At 40.8% G+C, this 27,320-nt stretch overlaps 1 protein-coding gene across 2 annotated transcripts in view; it reads left to right on the top strand.

Annotated features, from left to right (window-relative positions):
- The window catches only part of CXXC4 (CXXC finger protein 4), a 224,946-nt gene that overhangs the window by 32,674 nt on the left and 164,952 nt on the right, over positions 1-27,320 (top strand). The window contains exon 3 of one of the 2 annotated variants that reach the window (XM_073601821.1): positions 10,963-11,002. The exons of the other annotated variant lie outside the window; for it this stretch is intronic. Coding sequence (XP_073457922.1) covers positions 10,963-10,980 — 18 coding nt within the window. The 3' untranslated portion in view covers positions 10,981-11,002. The remainder of the gene's footprint in view (positions 1-10,962; positions 11,003-27,320) is intronic. 2 annotated transcript variants of the gene reach the window in all.

Raw genomic sequence — 27,320 nt, 5'->3', positions numbered from 1 at the left:
ATAAATATGGACCCCTATTTAATAAGGTATTGAAAAAAGTATACAAAAGAGATAAAAAAAACAGTGGGTAACCCATAGCAGCCTGTCAAAATTCCTTTTTATTTTGATATTTTGACTGCTCTTGAACTGATGAGAGGTGACATTTGAGTGGTTGTTATGGGTCAGTGCACATCAATGCATCTGTTTATTTTTGTAATAGATTGTGGTAGGTTGGATCACCCTGGCTTGTTATACAGTGGTACTTGTGGACTCTGCACATGAGTTTCCTGGTCCGCCCAGCTACAGCAATTACAGGGAGGGTCGACATGGTCACCTTCTAAATATGGAGTTCTGCAAATGGATTGAGAAGATGTAAAATTTTTGGAAATTTTGAAGCCATGGGAAAAAAAAAACGTTTTTTTCTGTTTCTTTCCGAAAACAATTGGACATTTTGGAAAAATGGAAAATAAAATCAATTGTGGAGTAGTTTTACAAATTGAAAGTCATTCTGTTACACTGGGGATGTGAAATGCAGTTTATATAAAAGTATTATGCTTAAAATAAAAGTACAGCTTATTTAGTAAATAAACAAAACTTGCTTTTTAAAATTGTATTTTTTATCACAAATGAAATAACAAGGACTGTATATGTTAGGAACATTTTACATATACATGAGAACAGGTCACCACCCCCATTTCCCTTATAATCTAAAAGCTTCCTGCCCATAGGCGCGCGCAGCCTATTGCATTAGGGTGTGCACCTCAAACCAAAGCTCAAACACACGTGCGTCTGTGTGTGTGTGTGTATATATATATATATATATATATATATATATATATATATATATATATATAATATATTTTTTTTTTTGTAAAAATAAATATATATATTACTAATAAGACAAGTAAGACAAGCCAGGGTAAGAATTCATATGGATTGGTTGGCTTTTTTTTGGTGCATCATTTGCCCATTGCCTGCCCTGCTCAGTGCTCAGTGCTGTCTCACTCACTGCAGTGCTCACCGGAGCCACCTCACCTCAATCTAGCAGCAGGCTGCAGCCACTCGTTTGCCGCTCTCCAGGCTCCGCTAGTTCGCTGCTTCCATTCCTTCCAAGGGAGAGAGAGGCCGGAAAGGGGAGCGGAGTGCAGATGTAGATCACTCCGCTGGCGCCTGTGGGGACCTGCAGCCGGAACTATAGAAGCTGCATCAGCAAATGCGGCTGGCTTACTCCGCGGCTGAGGTCCTAGTTCTCCTAGTTTCCTGCTGAAACACCTCCCACTCACAGCACAGCTGTTTTTACTGGCCCCAGTGGTGGTGACTGAGTTAAACAGGGACAGGACAGATGTTGCAGGCATTTAGCACTAACAAAACTTGTGAAACACAGACAGGGCACAGGGATGATTAGGGCAGGGGCGTACCTAGAGCATTTGGCACCCAGGGCGGATCCTATATCTGGCACCCCCCACAGCCCCCCAACTTTGAAATGTAAAAACACCCACAACAATTTGTAATGTTTTCAAGAATATTTATTACATAAATTTGCACAAAAATGGCACACAAAAAATTTTAGTAAACTGGAATTGACGGTGTGATGTCACTTCTGGGTTTCTACATCGAAGACCCAATCAAAGGCAAATCCTGCTTTATTTAGGTCTCCTGGTGGGATGGGAGACCTGGGCGGAGCAGTGGGATGCAGGGGGACGTCCCCTCCCGCTCCCTGTAATAACAGCCAATGCTGTTCATCCATGGCAGCCAGTGACAAAAGACGAGACAGGCAAGAGCCGTCAGTCACTCAGGTGTGAGCAGATCCCACATTTTATTTTTGGACAGATCGTGGTCAAGGAAGTGGAGATCTGGACTGGAGCTGCTATTAGGAAGACATCAGAGTGAGATGGGGAGACAGGAGATGGGGAGACTGACTAAATACAAAGTATGGCCCATACTTTGCATTATCTGCGATCTCTGTATCGGATCTGTCCCTGGGGACAGCAGACAATGGCATCATTGGCATTGATGATTTGATTCGGATTTTAAAACTGACCTGCTGACACGGTGTGTTGCTTGCTGGACTGTGGATGGGATCTGATGGCTACAGGGAAGATGGCAAGATGCTGCTTGCTGGACGGATCTGATGGCTGCAAGATGTAGGTGTAGGTTAATGTCTGTTTACAGCTGGGCTGCAGACACCCCCCCCACCCTTATCAGACCAGCTCATCTACTATGCCTGGGTGGTGAACACAATGACACCATCCCCCCCCCCATCAGCTCAGCTACTATAGGTGGGTGGGGTGGTGGACACAGCAACACCCCCCACGCATCAGTTCAGCTACTATAGGTGAAGTGATGGTGGACACAGCAACAACACCCACCCATCAGTTTGGTTAATATAGGTGGGGTGATGGTGGACACACCAACAACACCCCCCCATCAGGTCAGCTACTATAGGTGGGTGGGTTGGTGGACGCCAGCCCCCCATCAGGACAGCTACTATAGGTGGGTGGGTTGGTGGACACAGCGACACCACCTCCCCCCCATCAGGTCAGCTACTATAGGTGGGTGGGTTGGTGGACACAGTGACACCACCTTCCCCCCCAATCAGGTCAGCTACTATAGGTGGGGGGGTGGTGGACACAGCAACACCCCCCAAATCAGGTCAGCTACTATAGGTGGGTGGGTTGGTGAACACAGCGACACCACCTCCCCCCCAATCAGGTCAGCTACTATAGGTGGGGGGAGGGGGTGGTGGACACAGCAACACTTCCCCCCTTCTCTGTTATCAGACCAGCAGGACAGACACAAACACCTCTCCCCTTTCTCACACCTCAGGGCACATGTCAGCTCACATCCACTGGGTGGCTGCGGTGGACACCATGTTTGCCAACACACACACCTTTATCACCAGGCACTCAGCTCACCTTGGGCTCTCAGCTAGGGAGGTCTGGGACTCCAGACTCACACCCGGCACACCCCGTGGGCACACCTATGTTCCTGCCAATATGCATTTCCAGGTATTGGCAATGCTAATCCAGAAACATATATTGATCACGTTCTTGCAAGAGCGTGATCAATGTGCTCATGATTTTCAGGTGTCAATTTATCTATAAATAAAGAGATTGTGTATTTTTGGGAGCCAGTGGTTTCCAGCACTTCCTTACTTGAAGATGCTGCTGGTGAAGAAACACTTTGTGATGATCCAGAAGCAGCAGTGTTTTTGGAATTAGAACTCTGGAGGGAAGAGCTACTTACACTTTCATTATGGTTCTCATCATTACATTCCATAAAGTATGTTTTAATGGGCACCTCTGGAATGCCAGGATCTGTTTTGTCATCCTTGTAGCATTTGGAAAACAATATTTTTTCTCACAATATTTGCAAAGTGCTGCTTTGCTCTCAGCAGAAATTGCACTTTGGAAATATTTCCGAACTCTAGATGTTGGTTTCACCATTTTACTGAGGGAGAAAAGAAAAAACAATTTACTGACCAGTGGGGAACCATTATGCTGTGCTGGTGAAGAACATTAATAGGAATCATTGAAAGGTTAAATAAGATACACTAATTTGTCAGACAAATTTACCCTACTACCTGTAAAGGCCTGAGAGGACAGAAACTATGATCTACTGATCACCCAACTGTAGGAGGTACAAGATGGAGCCCATAAGCAAACTAAACTGGAGCCTTTGCCCTGCAGTGCCCCATAGTGGAAGATATGCATATCCTTCTTGTTTGGGAACTGGATTGAGAACAGTGTTACTTTAATTGTATTCCAGGATTTTCTTGTCTTCAGCTGAGAGAACTTGCAATAATTTACATAACATCTCAGAATTCTTTCATTAAGGTCTTCTTGTTATATAGTATGAATACCATGCCACTGATATATTATTTATCATTGTAAAAGAATATATTCCACACTTTTGTTTTTTCCCAATTTTTCACTTTTTTTTCCCCAGTCCTTCCCATCTCTAGTTGTGACAAGGGTTGGGAGTTCCTTTGAAACTGGCAAGAAGATCTAGATATAGGAATCCTTTAGATAGATAAAGACCCGGGGGAATTCAGCTCACGAACATCCACTCATAACTGAAGTATCCGCTTTTGGCTGATGCTTTTTATACAGTGCTTTATGCAGCAGAGTAAATAGGAATGAGATAGCAATTTCGTACATTTCCAAATGCAAGCAGAATTGAATTCTAATAAAATTGTGTTGTTGGGGGGGCGGGGGTGCTTGTAGATAAACTAATCCAAATCATGTGGGTCTTTTAATGTTTACTTTTTTTTTACACAATTAGTTCAGGCCTTGAAGATTGTGACTGGGGGGCAGAAGCCTTTCCTCCCTCCCGCAGTTTGCAGACAGCTGTTAATTGCTGGGTGGTAACGATCTTCAGTCTTCGGTGCACAGTTTTATACCGTTGTTACATGCCAAGACTGAAATAATGGATCATTCCGTGCAGGACTCTTTGTATCAGGTCAAAGCTATAATCACAGGTCAATGCATACCTAATTAATAATGAATACACCTAGTTACACCATACAGTTTAAACGGTGTGAAAAAAAATTCCATGAAAGGATTTGGGTTTGGCTTGTCAATAAAACGCTTGTATTATTAGAGCAAGCATTTTTCATGCCAATCACAATGAAGTAAAAACTTTGAAAAGTGCATATTTTTAGAAAGGTTTCGTTAGTCACTCTATTATATTGTATTATCGATTCACCTTCGCAGAAAACAGCCTTGGTGACTAATAAGCAGAAGTTTCAGATAACATGTGCACAACTAGGGCAGAACAAGAACATTAAGGATGTACAAGTGCAGTAATTATTTTTTTCTAAGTATAGTTCTATCTAGGAGTATTTTGATTGTAACTTGTGTGGGTAAGTCCGCAAAAAAATAAATGGAGACTGGAGAGTAGACAAAACAGATAGAGGTCAAGAGAGATGGAAGAACCCTTTATAGCAGGGTTCCTCCATGGAACCCAAGGGTTTCTCCAGAGGTTGCTAGGGTTTCCTTGAGCAATGAGCAATGTCAGCCTCCCAGATAGGTTCCCACTGACAACACTGACCTTTTTTAGCTATGTGTATGGGGGTAATTTTTCCCAATAACCACAAATGTACGGAGCATTCTTCCCACTAACCAATCACACTAATGTATCATGAGTTGTAAGTATAGTCATTTTTAGCAGGGGTTCCCTGAGACCAGAAAGTTATTTCATTGGTTCCTCTGTGTTGAAAAGGTTGAGAAAAGCTGCTTTATACAGTAGTATAGTGGCTGAACCCTGACTTAGTGGAGAATGTATCTGTCTCCATGCAGACCTTTTCTTATAATGTGGTTGCACATTTGAGAAAAACCAATCAAGATTCTCTCACACATACATTTTGGTGGTTAAATATATTTAATGAGATTGGTAAAAAAACAATATCTGTAGTAGAGCTGCCCAAATTAGCCGTGAGTTTACTTTTACTTTGGGAGCCTCTGCTACATTTTTCTTTTTTGTTGAACCTTTTTAAAGAATTTTAATTGGCTGCTGTGAGTTGCTGAAGGTTATAGCCCTTTGCTTTTACCAGCATATCTTTTCTTTTACGGATCCATAGTAAAACATTTTAAAACTCCTTGACAATTCATTATTACCTTAGTCTGAAATCTAAGAAAAGAAGCAGAGCTTGCATCAGAAAACTACCCATACACTAAACCTACAAAAATAAAAGCATGTAAAACAGTGTTGTCTAATGAAGATGGTCAAAGAGAGCATTTTTATAGCCCTTTTAGAAATCTGACCTTCTACTGAAAATGGCTTCAAAATTTCAAGATACGTGATCTGAACAAGAATGCAGATCAGGAAAGACTGATGTCTAGTATACATGATGAGAAAATCGAACAAAAAATACAGTTTTCTAAGCAATTGTACGATAATCTGATCATTGATACACAGCTTTCGAGAGCCGATCACGAAAGTTAATGCAAAACTATCAGAGGGAACAAACACGAAAATGTTTCTCGTACAATACTTGAACAAACAAATTTCTTTTAATCACTACAATATTTGTCAGAAAAAAATCGAAAGACCAAGACCACGCTTGCTTAGAAATTAAAGTATACATTGCAATACAATACAACACATTAAATCACTTCCAAAGTTGTATTCTGTTTTACGAGATTTTTCATAGTAACCTTTAGTAACCTATTGGTTTTTAATATGAGATTAGCATGCAAAAAAATGAATGATCATTCGTCTGATATTCTCATCGTGTGTATGAGGCTTTAGTGAAGTCAGGACTCCTAATCTACATGATTAGAGAGTGACTACTGAGGCCACTGGGTCAGTCAAAATTAGCCAGGCAAGCAATGGCAGCCTCCATTTTTTCTCACTACAGCTTTCCTTTCAATCTGGCCTTATAGCAATCCAGTGCCATCTGTCTGTACCTCTTTCAGAGGCCTAAATGATCCAATAGTTAAGCTCTAAGGGCTCTTTCACTCTTGCATTACACTTTAAAGTGGGGGTAAACTCCCATGGTTGATGTTTACCTATAGGCAAGCCTATATTAACCACTTCACTTCAACCAGCTCACGACGATATACGTCGGTACTTTGAAGGAGGATATTGTTGTTATGGCAGCAGCTGCCATAACCCTGGTATCCTCTTCTTCAGTGAGAGGTCCAGTTTAAGATAAAAGTGGTCTCTGCTGCGGATTCGCCACAAGATCACTTTTATTGGTGGCGGGAGAGGGCCCCCCTCCCGCCGCTCTCCGGTCCCCTCTTACCGGAGCCGTCAGCAGCGGTGGAGGCGATCGGGTCCTTCCTGTGGCCTGACGTGGAGACGAGTGAGGGGAATATGGCCCCCAGCCATCTCCATATCATTGCAGGGCGGAAGCGACGTCAAAACAGGCCATTTTTTTTTTTCATTTTTTTAAATGGCAAGTTTTTTTTTTAATTGCATTTTAGTCTAAATATGAGATCTGAGGTCTTTTTGACACCAGATCTCATATTTAAGGGGTCCTGCCATGCTTTTTTTCTATTGCAAGGGATGTTTACATTTCTTGTAATAGGAATAAAAGTGACACAATTATTTATTTTTTTTAAAAACAGTGTAAAAATAAAATAGAAAAAAAAAATTGCAATGAGCGTATATTGATTGGTTTGCACAAAAGTTATAGCGTTTACAAAATAGGGGATAGATTTATAGCATTTTTATTATTTTTTTTTTTTTTTTTACTAGTAATGGCGGCGATCTGCGATGTTTATCATGACTTCGACATTATGGCGGACACAACAGATAATTTTGACACATTTTTGGAACCATTGGCATTAATACAGCGATCAGAGCGATTAAAAATGCATTGATTACTGTAAAAATGTCACTGGCAGTGAAGGGGTTAACACTAGGGGGCTGTAAAGGGGTTAACTGTGTTCCCTGGGAGGTGATTCTAACTGAAGGGGGAGGGACTAACTACAGGAAGTGATAGATCGTGGTTCCTAGCTAATAGGAACACACGATCTGTCACTCCTGTCAAAACAGAACAGGAAAGTGTGTGTTTACACACACTCTTCCCTGTTCTGTGTCTCCTGGTCACGATCGCTCGTGGCCGGTGGTCATCGCGACCCTCGGCCACGAGCATCGGCACCCCCGCTGTTTTAAAGGTGTTCCGTCTTGACAAGCTTGCGTGCAGAAGCGAACGCATACGTGAGAAGCGCCCGCATATGAAAACGGTGTTCATACCACACATGTGAGGTATCGCCGCGATCGGTAGAGCGAGAGCAATAATTTTAGCCCTAGACCTCCTCTGTCACTTAAAACATGCAACCTGTAGAATTTTTTAAACGTCGCCTATGGAGATTTTTAAGGGTAAAAGTTTGTCGCCATTCCACGAGCGGGTGCAATTTTGAAGGGCGACATGTTGGGTATCAATTTACTCGGCGTAACATTTTTTTTTACTGTTGTCTTATTTTTTTAATTCAAAAAAGTGTATTTTTTCCAAGAAAAGTGCGCTTGTAAGACCGCTGCGCAAATTAGGTGTGACAGAAAGTATTGCAACAACCGCCATTTTATTCTCTAGGGCAGTGGTTCTCACCTCTGGTCCTCAGGACCCACTAACAGGCCAGAATTTAAGTATTACCTTGGGGAGATGCAGACTAGAATACTGCAATCACTGAGCAGCAAATGATATCACCTGTGATGTATTTCAGTTATCTTGCAAACCTGGCCTGTTAGTGGGTCCCGAGGACAGGAGTTGAGAACCACTGCTCTAGGGTGTTAGAAATTTTTTTTTAATGTTTGGGGGTTCTAAGTAATTTTCTAGCAAAAAAAACTGTTTTTAACCGCTTCCAGACCAGCCGCCGCAGTTTTACTGTGGGAGGTTGGCTCCCCTGCATGAAACCACGTTACTGTACGTGATCTTGTGGGGTCCGGATAGCAGGCGCGCACGTGGAGTGCCGATGCTCGTGGCCGAGGGTCGCGATGACCGCCAGCCACGAGCGATTGTGACCAGGAGACACAGAACAGGGACGAGTGTGTGTAAACACACACTTCCCTGTTCTGTTCTGACAGGAGCGACAGATCATGTGTTCCTATTACCTAGGAACCACGATTTGTCACTTCCTGTAGTTAGTCCCTCCCCCTTCAGTTAGAATCACCTCCCAGGGAACACAGTTAACCCCTTTACAGCCCCCTATTGTTAACCCCCTTCACTACCAGTGACATTTTTACAGTAATCAATGCATTTTTAATCGCACTGATCGCTGTATTAATGCCAAAGGTTCCAAAAATGTGTCAAAATTATCCGTTGTGTCCACCATAATGTCGAAGTCATGATAAAAATGGCAGATCGCCGCCATTACTAGTAAAAAAAATTTAATAAAATAAAAAAGCTATAAATCTATCCCCTATTTTGTAGATGCTATAACTTATGCGCAAACCAATCAATATATGCTCATTGCGATTTTTTTTTTACCAAAAATATGTAGAAGAATACATATCGGCATAAACTGAGGAAAAAAATAGGTTTTTTTATATATTTTTGGGGGATATTTATTATAGCAAAAATACATGCGTTTTTTTCAAAATTGACGCTTTTGTTCGTTTATAGCGTAAAAAATAAAAACTGCAGAGGCGATCAAATACCACCAAAAGAAAGCTCTATTTGTGGGAAAAAAAGAGAGGTCAATTTTGTTTGGGTACAACGTCGCACGACCGCGCAATTGTCAGTTAAAGCGACGCAGTGCCGAATCGCAAAAAGTGCTCTGGTCAGGAAGGGGGTAAATTCTTCCGGGGCTGAAGTGGTTAACTTGTAAACAACAAATCTCAGAAAGAGGCTCGGTCCTTAAGTGGTTAAGGCTTACCTATAGATACAGTAAATATCTCCTAAATGTGCACTGTTTAGGAGATATTTACTTGTGAATGGGCTGGTGACGTCACCGGCGCATTCGCTCTAAAAGAGCGGCATACCCGTGCCGTTCCTTCAGAGTCCTATGCCGTGAATAGTGGCTCCCAGGAGCATGTGCGGGAGTGACATCATCGCGGCGTAGCCAATCAGACGGCAGGAGGACGCGAACCCGAGAATAAGACCGGATGAAAATGAAAGCCCTGTCAGCGGTGACATTACGTTGCTGGAAGGCTTTGTTTTAACGTAAATTTCACATAATGTGCTGGTACGCGATGTATACTAGAACATTATAACTTTACCTTGGAGGTTTTAGAAAAAAAAAAAAAAAACATGGCTGTTTACTACTGCTTTAAAGCAGCCTAAAAGCGCATTAATGCACCTATAGCGTTTAGGATGTGTTGTACAGGCGTTCATGTTGCGTAAGGCACTTCTCAACACCTCTCAAACGCTCTGTGCGTTTTTTTTTTTTTTACAAGGCTAAAATGGGAAATAATCACTTTTTGACACTTTGCACTTACACCACAAATGCACTGCAGACACCAAAGGGGTGTGTACAGTGCGTTTAAGGTGCTGTTGTGTTGCAATTCAATAGAAGTGAATGGAAGCTGTTGAAAGCATCAACGCTTGCTAAACTCTGCGAGCAGCGTTATTTTTGCCTCACAGCAATGCGAAAACAATATTAACGCTGCAGTGTGAACACCTCCATCCGCTCCCCATTGTAACAATTTTGAGTGGCATTGATAGGCATTAAGAAAGCATTAAAAACGTGACTCAACCACCTATTTTTAATGGCTATGTGAAAGAGCTCAAACATCAGTGCATGTGGACTAAAGGAAACATCTCCAGATTGTCACAGAATAAAAAAAAATGATGTTGTACCAGTAATATCTGGGACCTCATCTTAAATTCAGCGCTGATTCTAGAAAAAGGAACAGGTTGGTTGTTTATTCAGGACAACATTCACAAACAAACACACACTTTACAATAGTTCCCAGACTGGTAGCTAGTGCAGTCCTTTGACATGCAGTGGGTGTGGACTATAAAGTTTGAGTCACAGTCTATGCCAGTGATGGAGAACCTTGGCACCCCAGATGTTTTGGAACTACATTTCCCATGATGCTTATGCACTCTGCAGAGTAGTTGAGCATCATGGGAAATGTAGTTCCAAAACGTCTTGGGTGCCAAAGTTCGCCATCACTGGTCTATGCAGAACGGGGTCCTCTACCAGGTCCTGGCATATTTTGTCCAGAATTAGTCATGCCAAATTCTGAAAAGTAAGAACATATTTTATGTAAGCGAATACAAATTCTACATTACCACTAATTTTTCATTTGCTTGGTTGAATGTATAATTTTATGACTGTCTTGCATGATGGTGCTGGTCTGAATAGTACATACAGGGATGTTGGAGGATTGTTTTCTGAAAGTGTAATTGCATGATAATTAAAGAAAGTGGAGATTGCATTTGTTTATATTCTAGATTATATTAATCATAATTAGAACAACTTTTTGATTGGCTGTAATACCTGTGCACATATAGGAAAAAGAATCTTGATAAATACTTGCAATATAATATAAATGTGTCATTATATAGTATTTTATTTATATCACCTATAGGGCAATTGGCACTTTTAAGAAGCTCCTCTGGCGTCCTTTGGTGAGTGAGTGATCCATTCGTTCGTTATGAGGTTTACAGTTTGTAAATACAGATGTATTATGTAAAGACTTTAAAAATATACCCTATCCATGTGAGTAACCATGATTTTTATGTATCCATATGATTTTGTATATTTAAATGCAAGTTCACCTTTATACCTTTTCAAAAACAGAAAAAAAATCCTTTCACAAGTCTATCCAAAAAAAAAGGTCTTGCCTTAGATACACTTTAGGCTGTGTTCACATTGTTGTATTGCAGCAACGCATGTTGGTTTGCTACAGTGCCATTCATTCTTGATGCTGCTCCCCCCCAAAAAAACTTAGCAATTCATGCTACAGTGCATAGTAACTCACTACCTGCAATGTGGTGCAATGCATTACATAAAAATAGTGCATGCACTTTTTCTAGTATGTTTTGGTGCATTAGGCATTCAAATGAATGGGCTGCCTTAATGCAGCATGTGTTAACGTGCAACAAAATGCACGTTACTGTGTAAACATTAATACAGTGCAACAGTATAAATACAGCCTGTTAAAAAAAATCTGACTAAATGTAGGTCTTATTGTAAAAAAACATATTCACTGTGCTGCTTCTTTCATATGGCTACGTGAGCTTCACTATGCTGCACTGCTCATATATGCCAGGTACAGTCAGGGTATTCCAGTGGCCACTTTGTTCTATAAAAGTCACCTGTGGCAGCCAGGAAAATATGAAAAGAAGGTGATAAGAACTTGGTAGCCTGAGGAATCATGAATAAAGAAAGAAATGATGACACAATCTAATGTTACACGATGTATTAAGTCGAATATTTTATAAAGGTGAACTTGTGTGCTTAGTAATTCTTAGGTTCTTAAGCACAGAACATAATCACTTCTAAAGTAAACAATAAAAAGAGCTAGAATAATGTGCAAAGTGCAGTAACGTATCACCTAATCAGATTTCAGTTTACTGAAATCAGGCAAATAAAATTTGATTGCATGCTGGTTACTATAGATTGCTGCACTTAGTGCATTGCTCTTAACCTTACTGAGTAAGCCCATTATCATCACCTGGAAATTATGGAATTTTGAAACAATTGCACTTTAGCTATTGATTTTAATTGTATTTTGTTAAAAATGTCAACACTGGCCAGATTTAGGCAGAATTGCTCTGTTTATATATTATATACACTGTTCATAATGCAAAATAAATGCAAAATCGTAAAGTTGGTACAAGAGTCTCCTATACTATAAAATTAATGCATGGTGCTGCGCTCTAAATGAAACTCCATAAATATATACCGGTAAGTGCTACATGACTGATATAAAGTGCAAAATAAACTCCAAAATATTGCAATAAGTATGAAATAATAAAATAGAGCGCAATCTACACTGTGCAATCTAAGGTGCAAGATGCTTATGAATAATTAATCTTCACTAATATATAAAAAAGTACAAATAGTGCAAAGTAATAAGATCAAAAATATACACAATGTACAATTTTAAGTGCAAAATGCTCATACAATGAATATCTTTTAATCTGCAAAAAAAAAGTGCCAAAAAATAACATCTAAAACAGTGCTGTCACACACACTGAAGGAAATGCTAGTGTCAAAAAGACACTGGGAGCAAGGATGATGGGGTAGAATCCAAAGTAAACATAAATCTTCAAATAGTCACTGGTGAATAAAGTGCAAAAAACAAGGTGCTGGTTTCCAACTATCACAAGCAGTAGTGCGCTGATGTGAATAAATGGTGTTTTTTCTTCGGTGTGGTCACACCTCAGAATGAAATGGCTCCTTACCTTACTGCTGTAAGGTTACAGCGTAAAATTTGCCAATGGTAATCCAGGGCACTGTAATACGTCACTCTAGGTATATCCTGTAGACGGCAGTGTGATGTCCTGGTGAGTGTTTCTTACTGGGATAAATCTCCTTTGTATAGATCAAGTGGCAGTAGAATTCCTCTCTGATGAGCACATCAGATAATCAAATCATATAAAGAGAGAGAACGGGGGATCCAATAGTGAAGTATGTAACACTAATCTTTATTTAGATCACAGCCAAGATGTGATACTCACATAAAAACAGGTAAAAACGATTGAAACAAAAAACGAGGAGTGAGCTCGCGGCCTGACATCACTTCTGTTGCCTGTGTATTCCGACGCGTATCGTCACAGTCACGTGACTTCATCAGAGAGTGACGTCAGGTCGTGAGCTCGCTGCTCATTTTTTGTTTCAATCGTTTTTACCTGTTTTTATGTGAGTATCACATCTTGGCTGTGATCCAAATAAAGATTAGTGTTACATACTTCACTATTGGATCCCCCGTTCTTTCTCTTTATATGATTTGATGATTTGATGTGCTCTTCAGAGAGGATTTCTACTGCCACTTGATCTATACAAAGGAGATTTATCCCATTAAAGTGGTTGTAAACCCTCCTCTACAACTTTACATCAATCTAATTTACATAGCACAGGCAGCTGATCGCTGCCTGTGAAAGTGCACTCACAGTTTTCTTTGCGATGCAAATCGTGATTATCGGTCCTGTGACGTCGCATACGCTTGCGCACTAGTTTTCTTCTTTAACGGCACACAATGTGTGCCGTTTCAGCTTCCTCTGCCTGGCGTGTCATTATCTGACACTCAGAACGGCACAGAGTGAAGCCTCACGATGCTGCAGAATGACCCCCCCCTTCCCTCATTGAGATGGCTCTGTTGCCGTAGTAATGACAATCGAGATCGAGGCTTGGTTACGACGCTATGGCGCATGCACGAGATTTCAGCAGGGATACGAACTAAGGGTGGAAATGGCGTCCGCATCGGCTGCAGCATACAGGAGGAAGAATGGCGTGGACGATACCCGGAAGAGACAGAAGAATCTAACTCAAAAAAAAGGTACATATAACGCTCGTTTTGGACTAATTTCTATATCTGTTGCTTGGCAAGGAAAAAAACATTTAATTATTAGAAAAAAAAGCAATATGTTGGGGGGTTTACTTCCTCTTTAAGAAACACTCACCGGGACATCACACGCCACCTACAGGATATACCTAGAGTGACGTATTACAGTACCCCTGATTATTATTGGCTAATTTTACGCTGTAACCTTACAGCAGTAAGGTAAGGAGCCATTTCACTCTGAGGTGTGACCACACCGAAGAAAAAACACCATTTATTCATATCAGCGCACTACTGCTTGTGTTAGTTGGAAACCAGCACCTTGTTTTTTGCAATTATTCACCAGTGACTATTTGAAGATTTATGTTTACTTTGGATTCTACCCCATCATCCTTGCTCCCAGTATCTTTTTAAAACTAGCACTTCCTTCAGTGTGTAACAGCACTGTTTTAGATGTTATTTTTTGGCACCATTGGCACTTTTTTTGCACATTAGAAGAAATTCATTGTATGAGCATTTTGCACTTTAGATTGTATATTGTGTATATTTTAGATGTTATTACTTTGCACTATTTATACTTTTTTTATATATTAGTGGATACTAATTATTCATAAGCATCTTGCACCTTAGAATGTGCACTGTATAGATTGCGCTCTGTTTTATTATTTCATACTTATTGCAATATTTTGGAGTTTATTTTGCACTTTATATCAGTCACGTAGCACTTATATATTTTTGGAGTTTCACTTAGAGCGCAGCACCATTCATTGATTTTATGGCATTTCTGTTTTTTGCTAGCGTTTGACCAATCTGGTGTTTGCTGCAACTAAGTATCTGGCTCTTTTCTTAGGTTAGGTAGCGCAGGAATATTTATTTATTAAGAGCCTCCTATAATTGTCATTGTAGGTGATTTAACCAACCAACTAAAGAAAACTTGATAAATTTCCCCTGAGATAGTAGATGGTCTGTTAATAAATGTTTTTATCTTATATTCATGCATGTTTAACCCAAGAATCACACATTCTAGGATTCAGTTGGAAAATGTGTGAAATGGGTGAAAGTTGTGTGTATCTTGTGTGAAAACATTTATAGACCTCTAAGAGTTTGTGAGTGATATTATCTGCTGGCATTTGGCTAAAACCAAAATATCTGTTATTGGTGGACTTAGCTTTAGGACAGGGATGTCCAGCCTGCGGCCCAAGATGGCTAACAATGTGGCCCAACACAAAATCGTAAACTTACTTATTGATTATTTGGGGCATTTTTTGTAAAAATGCATTTACACTTAGCAAACACATGCGACCGAAAAAAAAAAAACTGACAGTGTCTCTTTACTGGACTTTTATACATTTTATGTTCCCAAAGAAAAATCTCCCATTCTTCACAATCACACCTTATTTATGTCATCAGTTTTCAACAACACCTATATTTGTGAGCAACTATTTTCAAGGATAAAGCACATGAAGGGCAAAATTAGAACCAAAATATCTGAGCACCTTGAGAGTTCATTGAGAATTGCCACTCCATCCATCGAACCAGATATTGATGCGTTTATCATAAACAGTGTCAAATATCACACTAGTTTTATGTTGCCCTTGTTTACTTTTATAATAAAAAATATTACAAAAAAATAAGTTTTTTTACTCATATAGGTACATTATCTACTGTATATCAGTACTCGTTAACTTGTAATCTGCCTGACTTTTTCTGCTTGTCAGCTATCCTAATTGTTAGTGTATTTTATGTGTGGACCAAGACCATTCCTCTTCTTCCAATGTGGCCTAGAAAGGTCAAAATGTTGGCCACCCATGCTTTAGGACATCAGAGGAGGTAACTGTTAAGGAGAATTGTCCTAACAATTTCCTTTTGGCTTTAAGGGAAACACAAAAGCTGCATTTTTGACTTGAAAATGTTAGTTACCTGACTGTCCTGCTAGCCCTCTGCCTGCTTCGGTTCCTTGAGTTACTAGCTTGGGCCACATATGCAGATAAGGATTTCCATCTTTCCTCTAAATTTGCTGGTTTCCTTAGTTGTTCAGGTCCGTGACTCTAAAAGTACTGAAACCAGTGGGGTCGCATAATAGTATTTTTAGAAGTAGGTGAGCACCCAAATATCAGCACCCATAAAAAAGATTTCTCATACTTCCCTTCCAATGGGCAGCTGCTCAAATCTTTGTTGTTGCGTGGAGCTATGACCACTGCTGCTATGTGACACTTCTGAATGTGTATAATAACTTGTTCCCATTGTGTGCTGTTGGTCATCCTGCTGGCTCCTTTCAGAACTTAGCAGTGACATGAGGGCTGGTGGGAGTAACCACAGTGGTGGATCAGGCCTCTAATACTCTTGGAAGAAGGGCTGCCATTAAAAATCACAGGGCCCTGTACAGCCTACCCAACAGCCCCCCTCCCCCTGCATTACAAAAATTACAGTTATTTAAAAAAATTTTTGCATTTTTTTTAATGTGCAATTTTAAAAATAATTGTTATTTAGTTTTAAATTTTTTTAAATGATTTTATACAATTTTTATGTAATGCTGTTGAGGGGGGTTGGGGTTTGGATGAAATATCAGGGGTCTAAACAGACCCCTAACATCTCACCTTTGGAGTTGGGGTTTGGATGAAATATCAGGGGTCCAACATCTCACAGAGGCTCCTGTTCATTCATAAACTGAAGCATAGTAAACATAGTTTACTATGCTCAGTTAATAATAGACACAGGAATGATCCCTGCTGATCACTCACTGTGCCCAATTCAGAAGAAGGGGCTGGTAAATTACATATTTATTGGCCCCTTCCCCACTCTCTATCCGCATGTGCGCCTGCAGCAGATGGCGGGAGAGGGAAGCCAGTGGCGCTGGGGGGGGCGAGGGGGGGCCTGGGCACACGGGGGGGGGAAATCAGATGTGGGCAGCACAGGAAAGGGGATCTGTGCTGCTGGAGGTAGAGACATGGACCCTGTTTGCCCTGGTCCCCTACAGGAGGCCCGGTGGTACCCCCCTATTAGCGGCCCTGCTTGGAAGTGTCAAGTTTCAGCAACAGCAACTGCAACAGAGCAAAAACCGGAGTCTGCTGGAAAGGTAATCTTTGCTAACAACAGGGCCACTAGAATCTAGGAAATGAATAGTTTAGAAACTTAGACCTAGATTTCAATGATACTGATTTTTAATACTTTCTTGAAATTTAGACTGTAGAACACAAGTGTCCTCCACTACAGCCTTGCAGTGCCAGATAACATGTAAATGATCTCATGCCTCTGGAATATTGAGGAGACCTGAACTGTCTGCGGTGTCCTGACGTGGCTACTTATTCCTTATTTTTTTTGGAAACAGTCATATTTCTTCATGGCAGTCATGGCAATGAAGATTGTGCTGCTTTAGGCAGCTTCCAGCATGAATGCAGTTTAGTGAATGAGCACTTGCCCACACAGTTTCTGGGAAATGTTCCTAATGTTTGTGCCAATAACAGCGTGGTTCTGTTAGCTTCGTAAGGGAGTTTCGAACCTTGGCATATTGAACCACCATTTATAAATAAAGATTTCAGCATATGCATAGGTCCATTTCTGCAGACAGGTATGCATCTCAAATCTTGTGTGCAACTATGGCTTCGTAGAAATATAAATGTATACAAAAACCATCAAGCTATAATATCCATTATATGCCAAAATGATCATTTTTTTCAGTACTGGAGGTGAATGATTGCTGAAAATAATAATCATATAGCCAAAAATAATCATTGTTATGGAAAACACATGCATTGTAGCTCAGTAAATTAGGCCAATTGCTTTCAACTAATTTGCTCTGCAAGTTCAACTGGAAGATAAGCCACAGCTAGTCTGTATTCATAAATTGGCTTGTATTCTGGACCTGCCATGTTTGAATAACCTCAGACTACACAAGGGTTACTTGGTGGTTTTACCTTTCCTTCAAAGCCTTTGAAGTCTTGTTAGACTTCAGATATGCAGAGATGAGTGTGCAGGTTGATTAGGAAAGAGGAGATTGCTATCGTCAGATATTACTTTACTAGCAGACCCGAAAGTCTCAGTTCAGCATTCTCTCAGATGCTGAGCTGCAATTAGCAACGTTCAGTAGGCACTCCCTTTTAATTTTGCTTTACACGTTTTAATTACTTTTCAAAATTGGGCTATATGGATTAGACATTTATAATGTATTTTTACATGCAAGATCCACTTTAAACCAAGCATAAACATGGTGCACATATGAAAAAAAGTATGAAATGAAAAAACATGACTGTATGTCTTTCCTCTCTTATTGATGTGTTTTTTTTCCTAGTTAAACAGTTCTGTATTGTCTACGTTTTCGGCCTTGAATTTTATTTGGCAACATGAAACCTCAGAAATACGCTGGACTCTAACCTCTATTTTACAATCTTAGTCTCCTGCCAGATGGATGCTGATGTCATTGTTGTCACTGAAATCTGGGTTCAGGCAGTGAAAATATACAGTTAAGAACACATGGGTGTAATGCTGATTTACAGCATATTGTTGAGATGATGTCATGAAGTAAATCTGCATTTAAAACATGTCAAGAGTTAAAGTGTAACTAAAGGCAAAACTTTTTTTTAGCTTTGGACAGTGTGGAGAATCTCTGTCAGGTTTTTATTGCTGTTTGTGCTCCCCCCCCCCCCCCAGTAGAGAGATTTACTCCATCTATTTGTCCTGTTTACCATTCTCATTGAAAGTGAAAGTAAAAGAAAATCCCAAAGTTTGGATTGTCATCAGAACAAGAATAGAGGGGAAATCTTACAATAGTGATACTAAGACAGGGGTGTCAAACTCAATTTCATTGTGGGCCACATCAGCATTATGGTTGCCCAGTTGTACATGTAAGAATATATACATTTATCTAGGGCTTTATTTTTCAGAGAATAGGTGCAGGAACCAAACCACTAATGGTGACAGAACACATTGAACAGTGGGTGTGGCCAAATTGGAGAGTTCTGGGATGTTCTGTACATAGTACAGGTTTTAGGGGTGGGCTAAATACAGAGTGCAGTTTTAGGGGTGCCCTATGTACAGAATGCAGGGTTGAGGTGTGCGCTACAAAAGCTTCCTCGCATCTTACATACCCGGCCTGGCTCTAGTACCTCCCGGCAGTGTAGGAGGCTTGGCCTCTTTCTCTTACTTGCAGGGAGATCATTTGTTGGCATCTGTGCACATGGGAACAGATGGGAATCACAGTGCAGCTTACCACGTGATGCCCCATCCCACACTGCACCTGCATCTCCCTTGTCCCCATCATGAGTGCAGGGCAGGCAGGGATCTGTGAGAACTGCCGAGAGGAAAGCTGTCCCTGTAAGCACAGACCACATGTTTACAAGTGACAGTGGTGAGCAGGGAGTGAAGGGGGAGAGCTGGAGGTGGTGGAAAAGAGTTCCACCACGTCTCGGCTGAAAATAATCTCTGGGTGGGAGGGCCACATGAAATGGCCTGGTGGGACAAATTCGGCCTGTAGGCCTTGTGTTTGATATGCACTAAGGGATTCCCTCTCACTTCCTATTTTGGCTATAGGATAGGTAAGGGAAATCTCCCACATGAAAAAAAAAAAAAAAAACTGACGGGGATTAAACCCTCCCTTACTCTATGCAAAATGAAATAAAGGTTTTGCCTTTAATTATATTTTAAAGGGAAACTATAATGGTTTTGAGTCAATTTTATTTTTTAATTAAAAGATTTACGTATATATATTTTTTTAAGTTCTTATAATACATACACACACATATCAGTTGGCACAGCACTCCTAATCTCGATCTAAAGCCACATACACACTTGCATATTGGAAATGTGCATTTCCTCTCAGGTTTTTGTTTTTTTTTGCACACGTTTTCACGCGTCATGCATAGGGCAGCCTATTCACTAGAATGCCCTGTGCGTGCCAAAGAATCAGTCCCTTTTCAGGCGTGGACCTTGGCTAATTTTCTCAATGTGTTTTGGCACATTTGTAGCATGTGTGCTGCGCGACAAAATGTGCGGCAAAAGGCGAGTCTGTTAATCATGCTTGAGGTGCTATTAACAGTTAATGGCACCACAAGCACAATGTGCATTTGGTAATCGTAAGATTAGAAACAGGATTAGGTGAGGCTGATTTTATAGAGAATGCAGTTTAGGTTATATATTTAATTCATTTTCTAATGTGTACTGTGCTAGACATCCTACATATACTAACACAATTTTAGTCTCTGTTAACATTTCAGTGTTAGGGGTAAGGTGAAATGGTAATGGTTAGGGCATTTAATTGACGTTAGGTTAAAGTGGCCCTGTCACCACAATGGTAGATGGGGTCTCTCTAGTGCTAAAAGAAATATATAAAAAGAAAAGGGCAACAGACATTTAGGCAGGTCAGTAAATATGGAAGGCATATATTATTATAGGGAGATGAGTTGGACAGGCAATCTCAGTATGATATTCTAAACAAATACATGTTATGGATTAGAATATATCTATTTTTACCAGGGAAATAATCTTTGTTGAAGGAAAGAGCCCATATTTATCTTATTAATGAGTACCTTTTACTAATGCACCAGTCTTTTATTGAACTGCTGTTTAAATACCTCATTTGCAAAAAATGATGAAAAATTTGAGCTGTGTTGGCATATTATACATAATTAATTTTTATTATATGCTTCTTTTCAAGAGAGGAGTGTGTATTATCTGCCCTGTTCTTCTTGACAAGCACATCCTATGGAAGCTTGGCTAAATGATGTAGGTGGTTACAGAAACACAGTGGTGTGTAATGATTGAATGTTAACTCATTGATTAACTACTTCATGTTGACAGAGAGCAGGTGTAAACCATGTCTGGATTATCCCTTATGCCACTGCAGGCCTAGGAGAGGAATTAACTGATTTCGATGGATCACTTGCTTTATCACTAATCAAGCAGGAAATGACTTGTAGGGGAAAAAAATCAACATTCTTGTTTGTAGAAAAAAAGATATTGGTGGGAAATTTTACAAACAGAATCAGGCACATAATTAGTGCCTCACATTTAGCCAAGAAATTCTGTCAGTCTAGAACATATTTAGAGTGCTACATTTTTTGTAATACTATTAGGAGCTAGTAATGGTGCAAAAAGCCTTACAGTGGACTTGAGCTAAAAAAGTGAAGATTTGCTATGTTATGAGAGATATTTAGAAATAGTAAATGTACCTAAGTAATATCCTGAAAAATGTAAATTTTGTCTTGAATTCCTCCTGAAAAAAATACTGCACTTGGTTAGGTGAGGGTGCCTAGGCACTCCTTTGCCTACAGCTTCATAGTTGGAAAAATGTAGTGTGAGATCTAAAGCTGGGTACACTCGTAAAACAAAGACTGTCTGGTTCAGCAGGGGTCATCCGAATGCCGATTTGCGTGTAACCCTCACTGTTCAACAGTAGAGTGAGACTGACTTCTTTTGATTGGTCCTGCTGGAAAACCAGCCAATGGCTGCAATGCTGATCAGTGTTTTCTGATGTACAATAGAACAGCAGGGAGATCCCTGCATCCACATTGCTTGTGTGGATGCAGGAAACGGAGTTTTTCTTTCCTTCAGACTGCCGGTTAAATAAACAAAAAACTGTGTGTACAGAGTTATAGGCGCTGCTGTCTGTGACTGCTAGTCCCTGGAGATTTGAAGTGAGATTTGGTGATGTCACTACTGCGTTCAATTTTCTCCTTGCTGGAGGCTTACAAATATGAGTAAGCAAAACCCTGCCACTACCAAGATGGCTGTCCCCACACAGAGAGGCAGTGCAGAACAAGGCTTTTTTTATAGAGGATCTTCGCTCACCACCCCTCCCCACTTATTGGGTGGTCTGTTGCTTCCTTTACTGATACTCACCTGCCTAGAGGATCCAGCGTTGTCTGGCTGAGATTCTCTGGTTCGTAGCCACCTCTCGTGCCATGCTGTCATATTGATTATGACATCATCACGAGGCCCACCGAATCTCTCTCAGGTTCAGCTGGTACACCCTTGATGATGCGATGCTAGACCCACCCCCCAATATGCAAAGGAAGGACAGTGCATATTGTTCACCTACGCAAATGACGTGCAAAGGGTAAACAAAAAAAACAAAACACCCTAATCAGATAGTGGAGGAGAGGAGGAGTGGATAGGACGAAAGTCCTACATGAGGGTGAAGATTCGCTTTAAGCTCTGGGTAAGAAAATTGTGTATTCTTTCTTGAATCTTGATGCACTTTGTGTATTTTTCAGATCTGTGCAGTAATCCAGTGTAAAACTCTAAGTGCAGGATCTTCCTGTATTAGGACCAGTCACTGTCCCTCTCTCTCTTTGTGCGGGGTGAATGGTCTTATATACTCAATCCCCCTGTAGTATTCTACAGGTAGCCTGTAGAGGGAGGATGTGCAGGGTCCCTCTGATAGCTCTGCTTTTGCTCTGCACAAGCTATGTAGAGCACAGTGATAATGTCACTACTTCTATTGCAAGGTAGTATCTTGGTATGCAAAGGTATCTGGTGCATACAAAGTGGATTTATATGCTTTTCGATTATTGCGGGGTATATTTTAAAAAAAATAGTTTTTGTGCTGGATGTTCAGCTTTAGGTCAGCCATAGGGAAAGATCAACTGCAAGGAGACCACAGGCAAAACTAGTGACTAATCCTATGCCGTCTCCCTGTCTTTTTTTGGAAACAGCTTCCAGAGTTCAGTTCCTCTTTAAGTCTCTTGATTACCTTCAGCTTTCTAAAATTGTGGGTCACACTTATAACGTGGCATACGGAAATCCAGTTTCATGTTTCTGTGACCACAATGGCTTGAAAAAGAGCTTGGTTTCAGCATCAACATGAATATGAAATGCTTTCTAAATAAGGCAACATTTCAGGTCAGAACTGTAAAATCTCTCCTCTAAGGAAGTCCCTGTGTGCTTGTAGAGGAGCGTTAATTCTATGCAAATTCTTACCCACTAACATATTGCAGGACTAACGAGCAGGGCCCTCTGTTTCCTCTTGTACCAAATTGTATTGTAACTGTAATGTCTGCCTTCATTTTGAAAAGCGCTGAGCAAACTGTTGACGCTATATAAATCTTGTATAATAATAATAATCTATCTGATGTGAAAGTTTTCTTCTTGTGACCCTTCACTTTCATACACCAAGCTTCAGCCATAAAACTTTTTTTTATTGTGGCTAGAATAGGTAAGGGTTATAGCCTCTGCCAGATTTTTTAAATTTAGTTTTCTGTGTCCTCACTGAGGTAATTTTCTAGCAATTCCAGGATATCATAGGGGCAGACAACAATGAATAATAACTTCAATGGAGCCACAAGGAAAACCTATTATTGGTGAAGTGGGGAACAGTTAGGACTTCTGTTTGTTTTACTGCCTAGTTTTCTTTGTTTTGCTGGTACAGGAAGTGAGCCAGATGGGGACACAGACAGCAATAAAAACCCAAGAGAAGTTTGGACTACTCCCTACTTTGCCCAGAACTAAGAAAAATTGATTTGTCTAAAGTTAAGTTTACAGCGAATCTGAGACCAGTAAAAATGATGCTAATTGCTGTGTGGAACTACTGTATGTCTATTGTTTTGCCCACTTCATGGCAAACTTGAATAGTCCTTTTCTCCTGACCTGACACATGATCTCAGTCAGGCAGACATGGCCTTTGAATGAAAATGCTGTTACAGGTGTTAATGGAAACCTGTCATGAGAGACATGAGACTGCCACCACTGACTTCTTAAAATTATAATTTGAATTTCTGAATGAATTACTAACCTGAGTCAAATATACAGATAAGGCCTTACTTTGCATACTTTTTGGGTCTGAGAAGAGCCAAATAGAAGCCAGGCATCTAGTATTTTCATAAGATAAGCTCTGAAAATCCCACTATTTATACTCACAATTTCCATTTAAGATAAGCTTCAGCCATTTTCCAAAAAATGATAGCTGGCTATTAATAAACAGACACTCACCTGTCCAGGGATCCAGCACTGTCCTTACTCAGGCCAGCTCTTTGCCAGTTTGTGCATCCCGGCAACGGCATGTTAACTGTGGGAAGTTGGCTGTGACTCCTTGTGACTTCACAGCCAGCTGCCTACTGCACATGCGTGAGCTGTGCTGCACCCGCGGTAATGGACCAGCAGCTTCTGGGGACCTGTGACGTGTCCCAGTGGGTTGCAGGCAAGGAGAGGGGCTGAACTTCCGCTCAGATCCCCTAGGCGATCTCAGCGGAAATAGCAGTGAATAACTGCTGAAACCTAAGTACCTGTCCCCCCCCCAAAAAAAATATCCAAATATGGTAGACGAGGGAGGAGGAGTAGTAAGAGGGGAACTTCCCCTTTTGGATGAAGTTCCTTTTTAATTTAGATTTGGGTAAAAGGTGATCAAAAAATATTGTAGGTACAGCTCTGCTTATCTGCAGAGAGCTAAAGGTTGAATACTTACAAAGGGACTTCACCCTTATCATACAAATAACAATAAAGGCACCTATAGAAATGTTTAGTAATGTAAATGTACAAACAGATACTTATAGATAACTACAGGCTTTTTATTTTTCGCATACCTCACGGTAGCCATTTTCGCTAAGGGCAGATGAATCCCTCTTCCTATATTTCTCTGCCTAGAACCCTGGGTCTGCCTCCTGTAAAATGCCACAAGAATTTCCCAGGATGTGAAGCCATGGTTACAGAAAGTGGAAAAAAAAACAGTAATTGTAAATAAAAGCGAACTATCTTTTTTAACTAGAGAATATCAGCATGCAGAACGGTATGCTGTTGCTATTTTTGTGAAAGGGCTAAAAGTTTAACTTTAAGGGTCCTTTCACACAGGCTTTCCGATCAAGTCTGCCTGTCAGTTTTTCAAGTGGACCTGATCAGACCCTCCAGTCTCCCCTATGGAATGGCAGATGTCAGTGGACACATGTCCACTGACACCCGCCGCCATCCGAACCGATCCTGCCCGCAAAGACCAGATGAATGGTGGTCCTATTTTCCATTCATCTGACGGATCGGATAGGATCAGATGAAAACGGACAGGTGGTCCGTTTCTACCTGATTTCCCCATAGAGGAGAGCGGGGCTAGTCTGTGTCCGCTCTGCCCAGCAGAGCGAACAGGACCTGTCATCCATCTGCTCACCAGGGGTCAGTGGAGTGATCCCCCGCTGAGCAAGCGGAATGCACAAGATGGAGGTGCACGTGTGAAAGAGGCCTAAGGAAGCATTTTCATCCTAATACTCAGTAAGGTTGAAAAATAATAATATTATTTTTTTTTTATTCCTCAGAACTCAACTGGGTGCTTAACATGAACACAGGCACATGACAATTGTTTTAATAATAGTCCCAACTTCAGTACAGTTCCCTTACAGCTCTAACGTAGTTTCTTATCTGACAGAATTAAATGTCGGTTTACCCACTACTTTTAACGGGGAAAGAACCTACAGACCGAAAGGCACAGTCAATGGAACAGCTAATGCCCTGTACACACGACCGGTTTTGCCGTCGGAATAAACTGTGAAGGTTTTTCCGACGGAGTTCCGCTCAAGCTGTCTTGCATACACATGGTCACACCAAATTCCGACCGTCCAGAACACGGTGACATACAACACGTACGGTGGGACTAGAACACGGAAGTTCAATAGCCAGTAAGCAATAGCTTCCGTCTCATACTTGCTTCAAGAGAATGCGTCATTTTTAGTGCGTCAGAACAGCATACAGATGAGCGGTTTTTCCGATAGTAATTTGTTCCGTCTGAAAAATATTGAACATGTTCTCTATCTAAGTCCCTCTGAATTTTCGACAGCAAAAGTCCGATGGGGCATACACACGAGAAAGTAGAGGAGGTTTGGGGGTAGGGACTTTCAGGAAACCATGGCCTGGTGAGGTCAAGTGTTTCCATCCCTTGGGACTTTAAATGACATCATGGACTGGTAAGGTCATAGATGTCCATCCCATTGACATCTATAGATAGAGGTTAATCAAGAGAGAGTTAACTAACAGGGAGGGTGGGACTTTGTAACAACACAAAGTCCCACCCACCCTGTTAGTTAACTCTCTGTTAATTAACCCCTTTGTCTAGGGGCATACACACGGTCGGAATATACGATGAAAAGCTCCCATCGGACTCTTTCTGTCAGAAATTCCGCTCGTGTGTACGTGGCATAAGTCTCCACTGCCCATTCGCATGATGCAATGCATTGTGTGAGATTAGTAATATGAGCAATATGAATAGAAACTAAGACAGAAAAGGGGTGGCGAGCAGTGCAACTTTTCTCAGTAGCAAAGGCTGCTGTTAACCTTCACAGTACCAAGTGACAGCCTCTCAGGGCAATATCTGGTGGCTCTGAAGGAGGCACTGGATGGAAGAATTTACCAGAAGAAGCCTCCCGCAAGTAAAGGGATACACACCTTTACACAGAACTAATTAGTTGGTGCCATATCACCCCCCCCCCCAAATAAAAACCCACAAAACTAAATGTCAGCTCTAATTTAAGCTTCCTTCTTAATATCCGTCATTATACTGGGCAGGTTGGCTCGTTCCTGCAAATCGCCGTAGGTGTAAGTCGGGGGACCCAATGCACATGGCCGGCGGTCGCGATGTCCCACGCGGGAAAGAAAGCCAGAATGGGGATCTGTCAATGTAAAAAGTCAGATCCCCATTCTGACAGGGGAGGAGAGAGAGATCTGCTGTTCCTAGTGATTAGGAACAGCGATTCTCTCCTACTCTGGTCAGTCCCATCTCCCCACAGTTAGAAACACCTCCCAGGGAACACATTTAACCCCTTGATTGCCCCCCTAGTGTTAACTCCTTCCCTGTGAGTGACATTTACACAGTAATCAGTGCATTTTTGTAGCACTGATCGCTGTATAAATGTTAATGATCCCAAAAAAGTGTCAAAAGTGTCTGATCTGTCCACCACAATGTCGCAGTCCTGCTAAAAATTGCAGATCACCGCCATTACTAGTAAAAAAAAAAAAAAATAATAATAATAATAAAAATGGCATAAATCTATCCCCTATTTTGTACACACTGTAATGTTTGCGCAAAACAATCATAATACGCTTATTGCGATTTTTTTTTACCAAAAATATGTAGAAGAATACATATTGGCCTAAACTGATGAAGAGATTTGTTTTTTTGGGGGATATTTATTATAGCAAAAAGTAAAAAATATAGTTTTTTTTCAAAATCGACGCTCTTTTTTGTTTATAGCTTAAAAAATAAAAAACACAGAGGTGATCAAATACCACCAAAAGAAAGCTCTATTTGTGGGAAAAAAAGGACGTTAATTTTGTTTGGGTACAGCGTCGCACGACCGCGCAATTGTCAGTCAAAGCAATGCAGTGCTGTGTCGCAAAAAATGGCCTGGTCATTAAGGGGTCTGTAAGTGGTTAAGGCACTATTTATAATCTCTTATGTGAAGATTTTTACAATAACCAAATGGCCTTTGTGGTCAGCTATCTCATGCACAATTACAGAACCAAACTTCATCTTT

Source organism: Aquarana catesbeiana, linkage group LG01, assembly GCF_042186555.1.
Source record: "Aquarana catesbeiana isolate 2022-GZ linkage group LG01, ASM4218655v1, whole genome shotgun sequence".
Taxonomy (NCBI): domain Eukaryota; kingdom Metazoa; phylum Chordata; class Amphibia; order Anura; family Ranidae; genus Aquarana; species Aquarana catesbeiana.
Note: the sequence above shows the minus strand (reverse complement) of the source record. Positions and strands in the feature narration are given on the sequence as shown.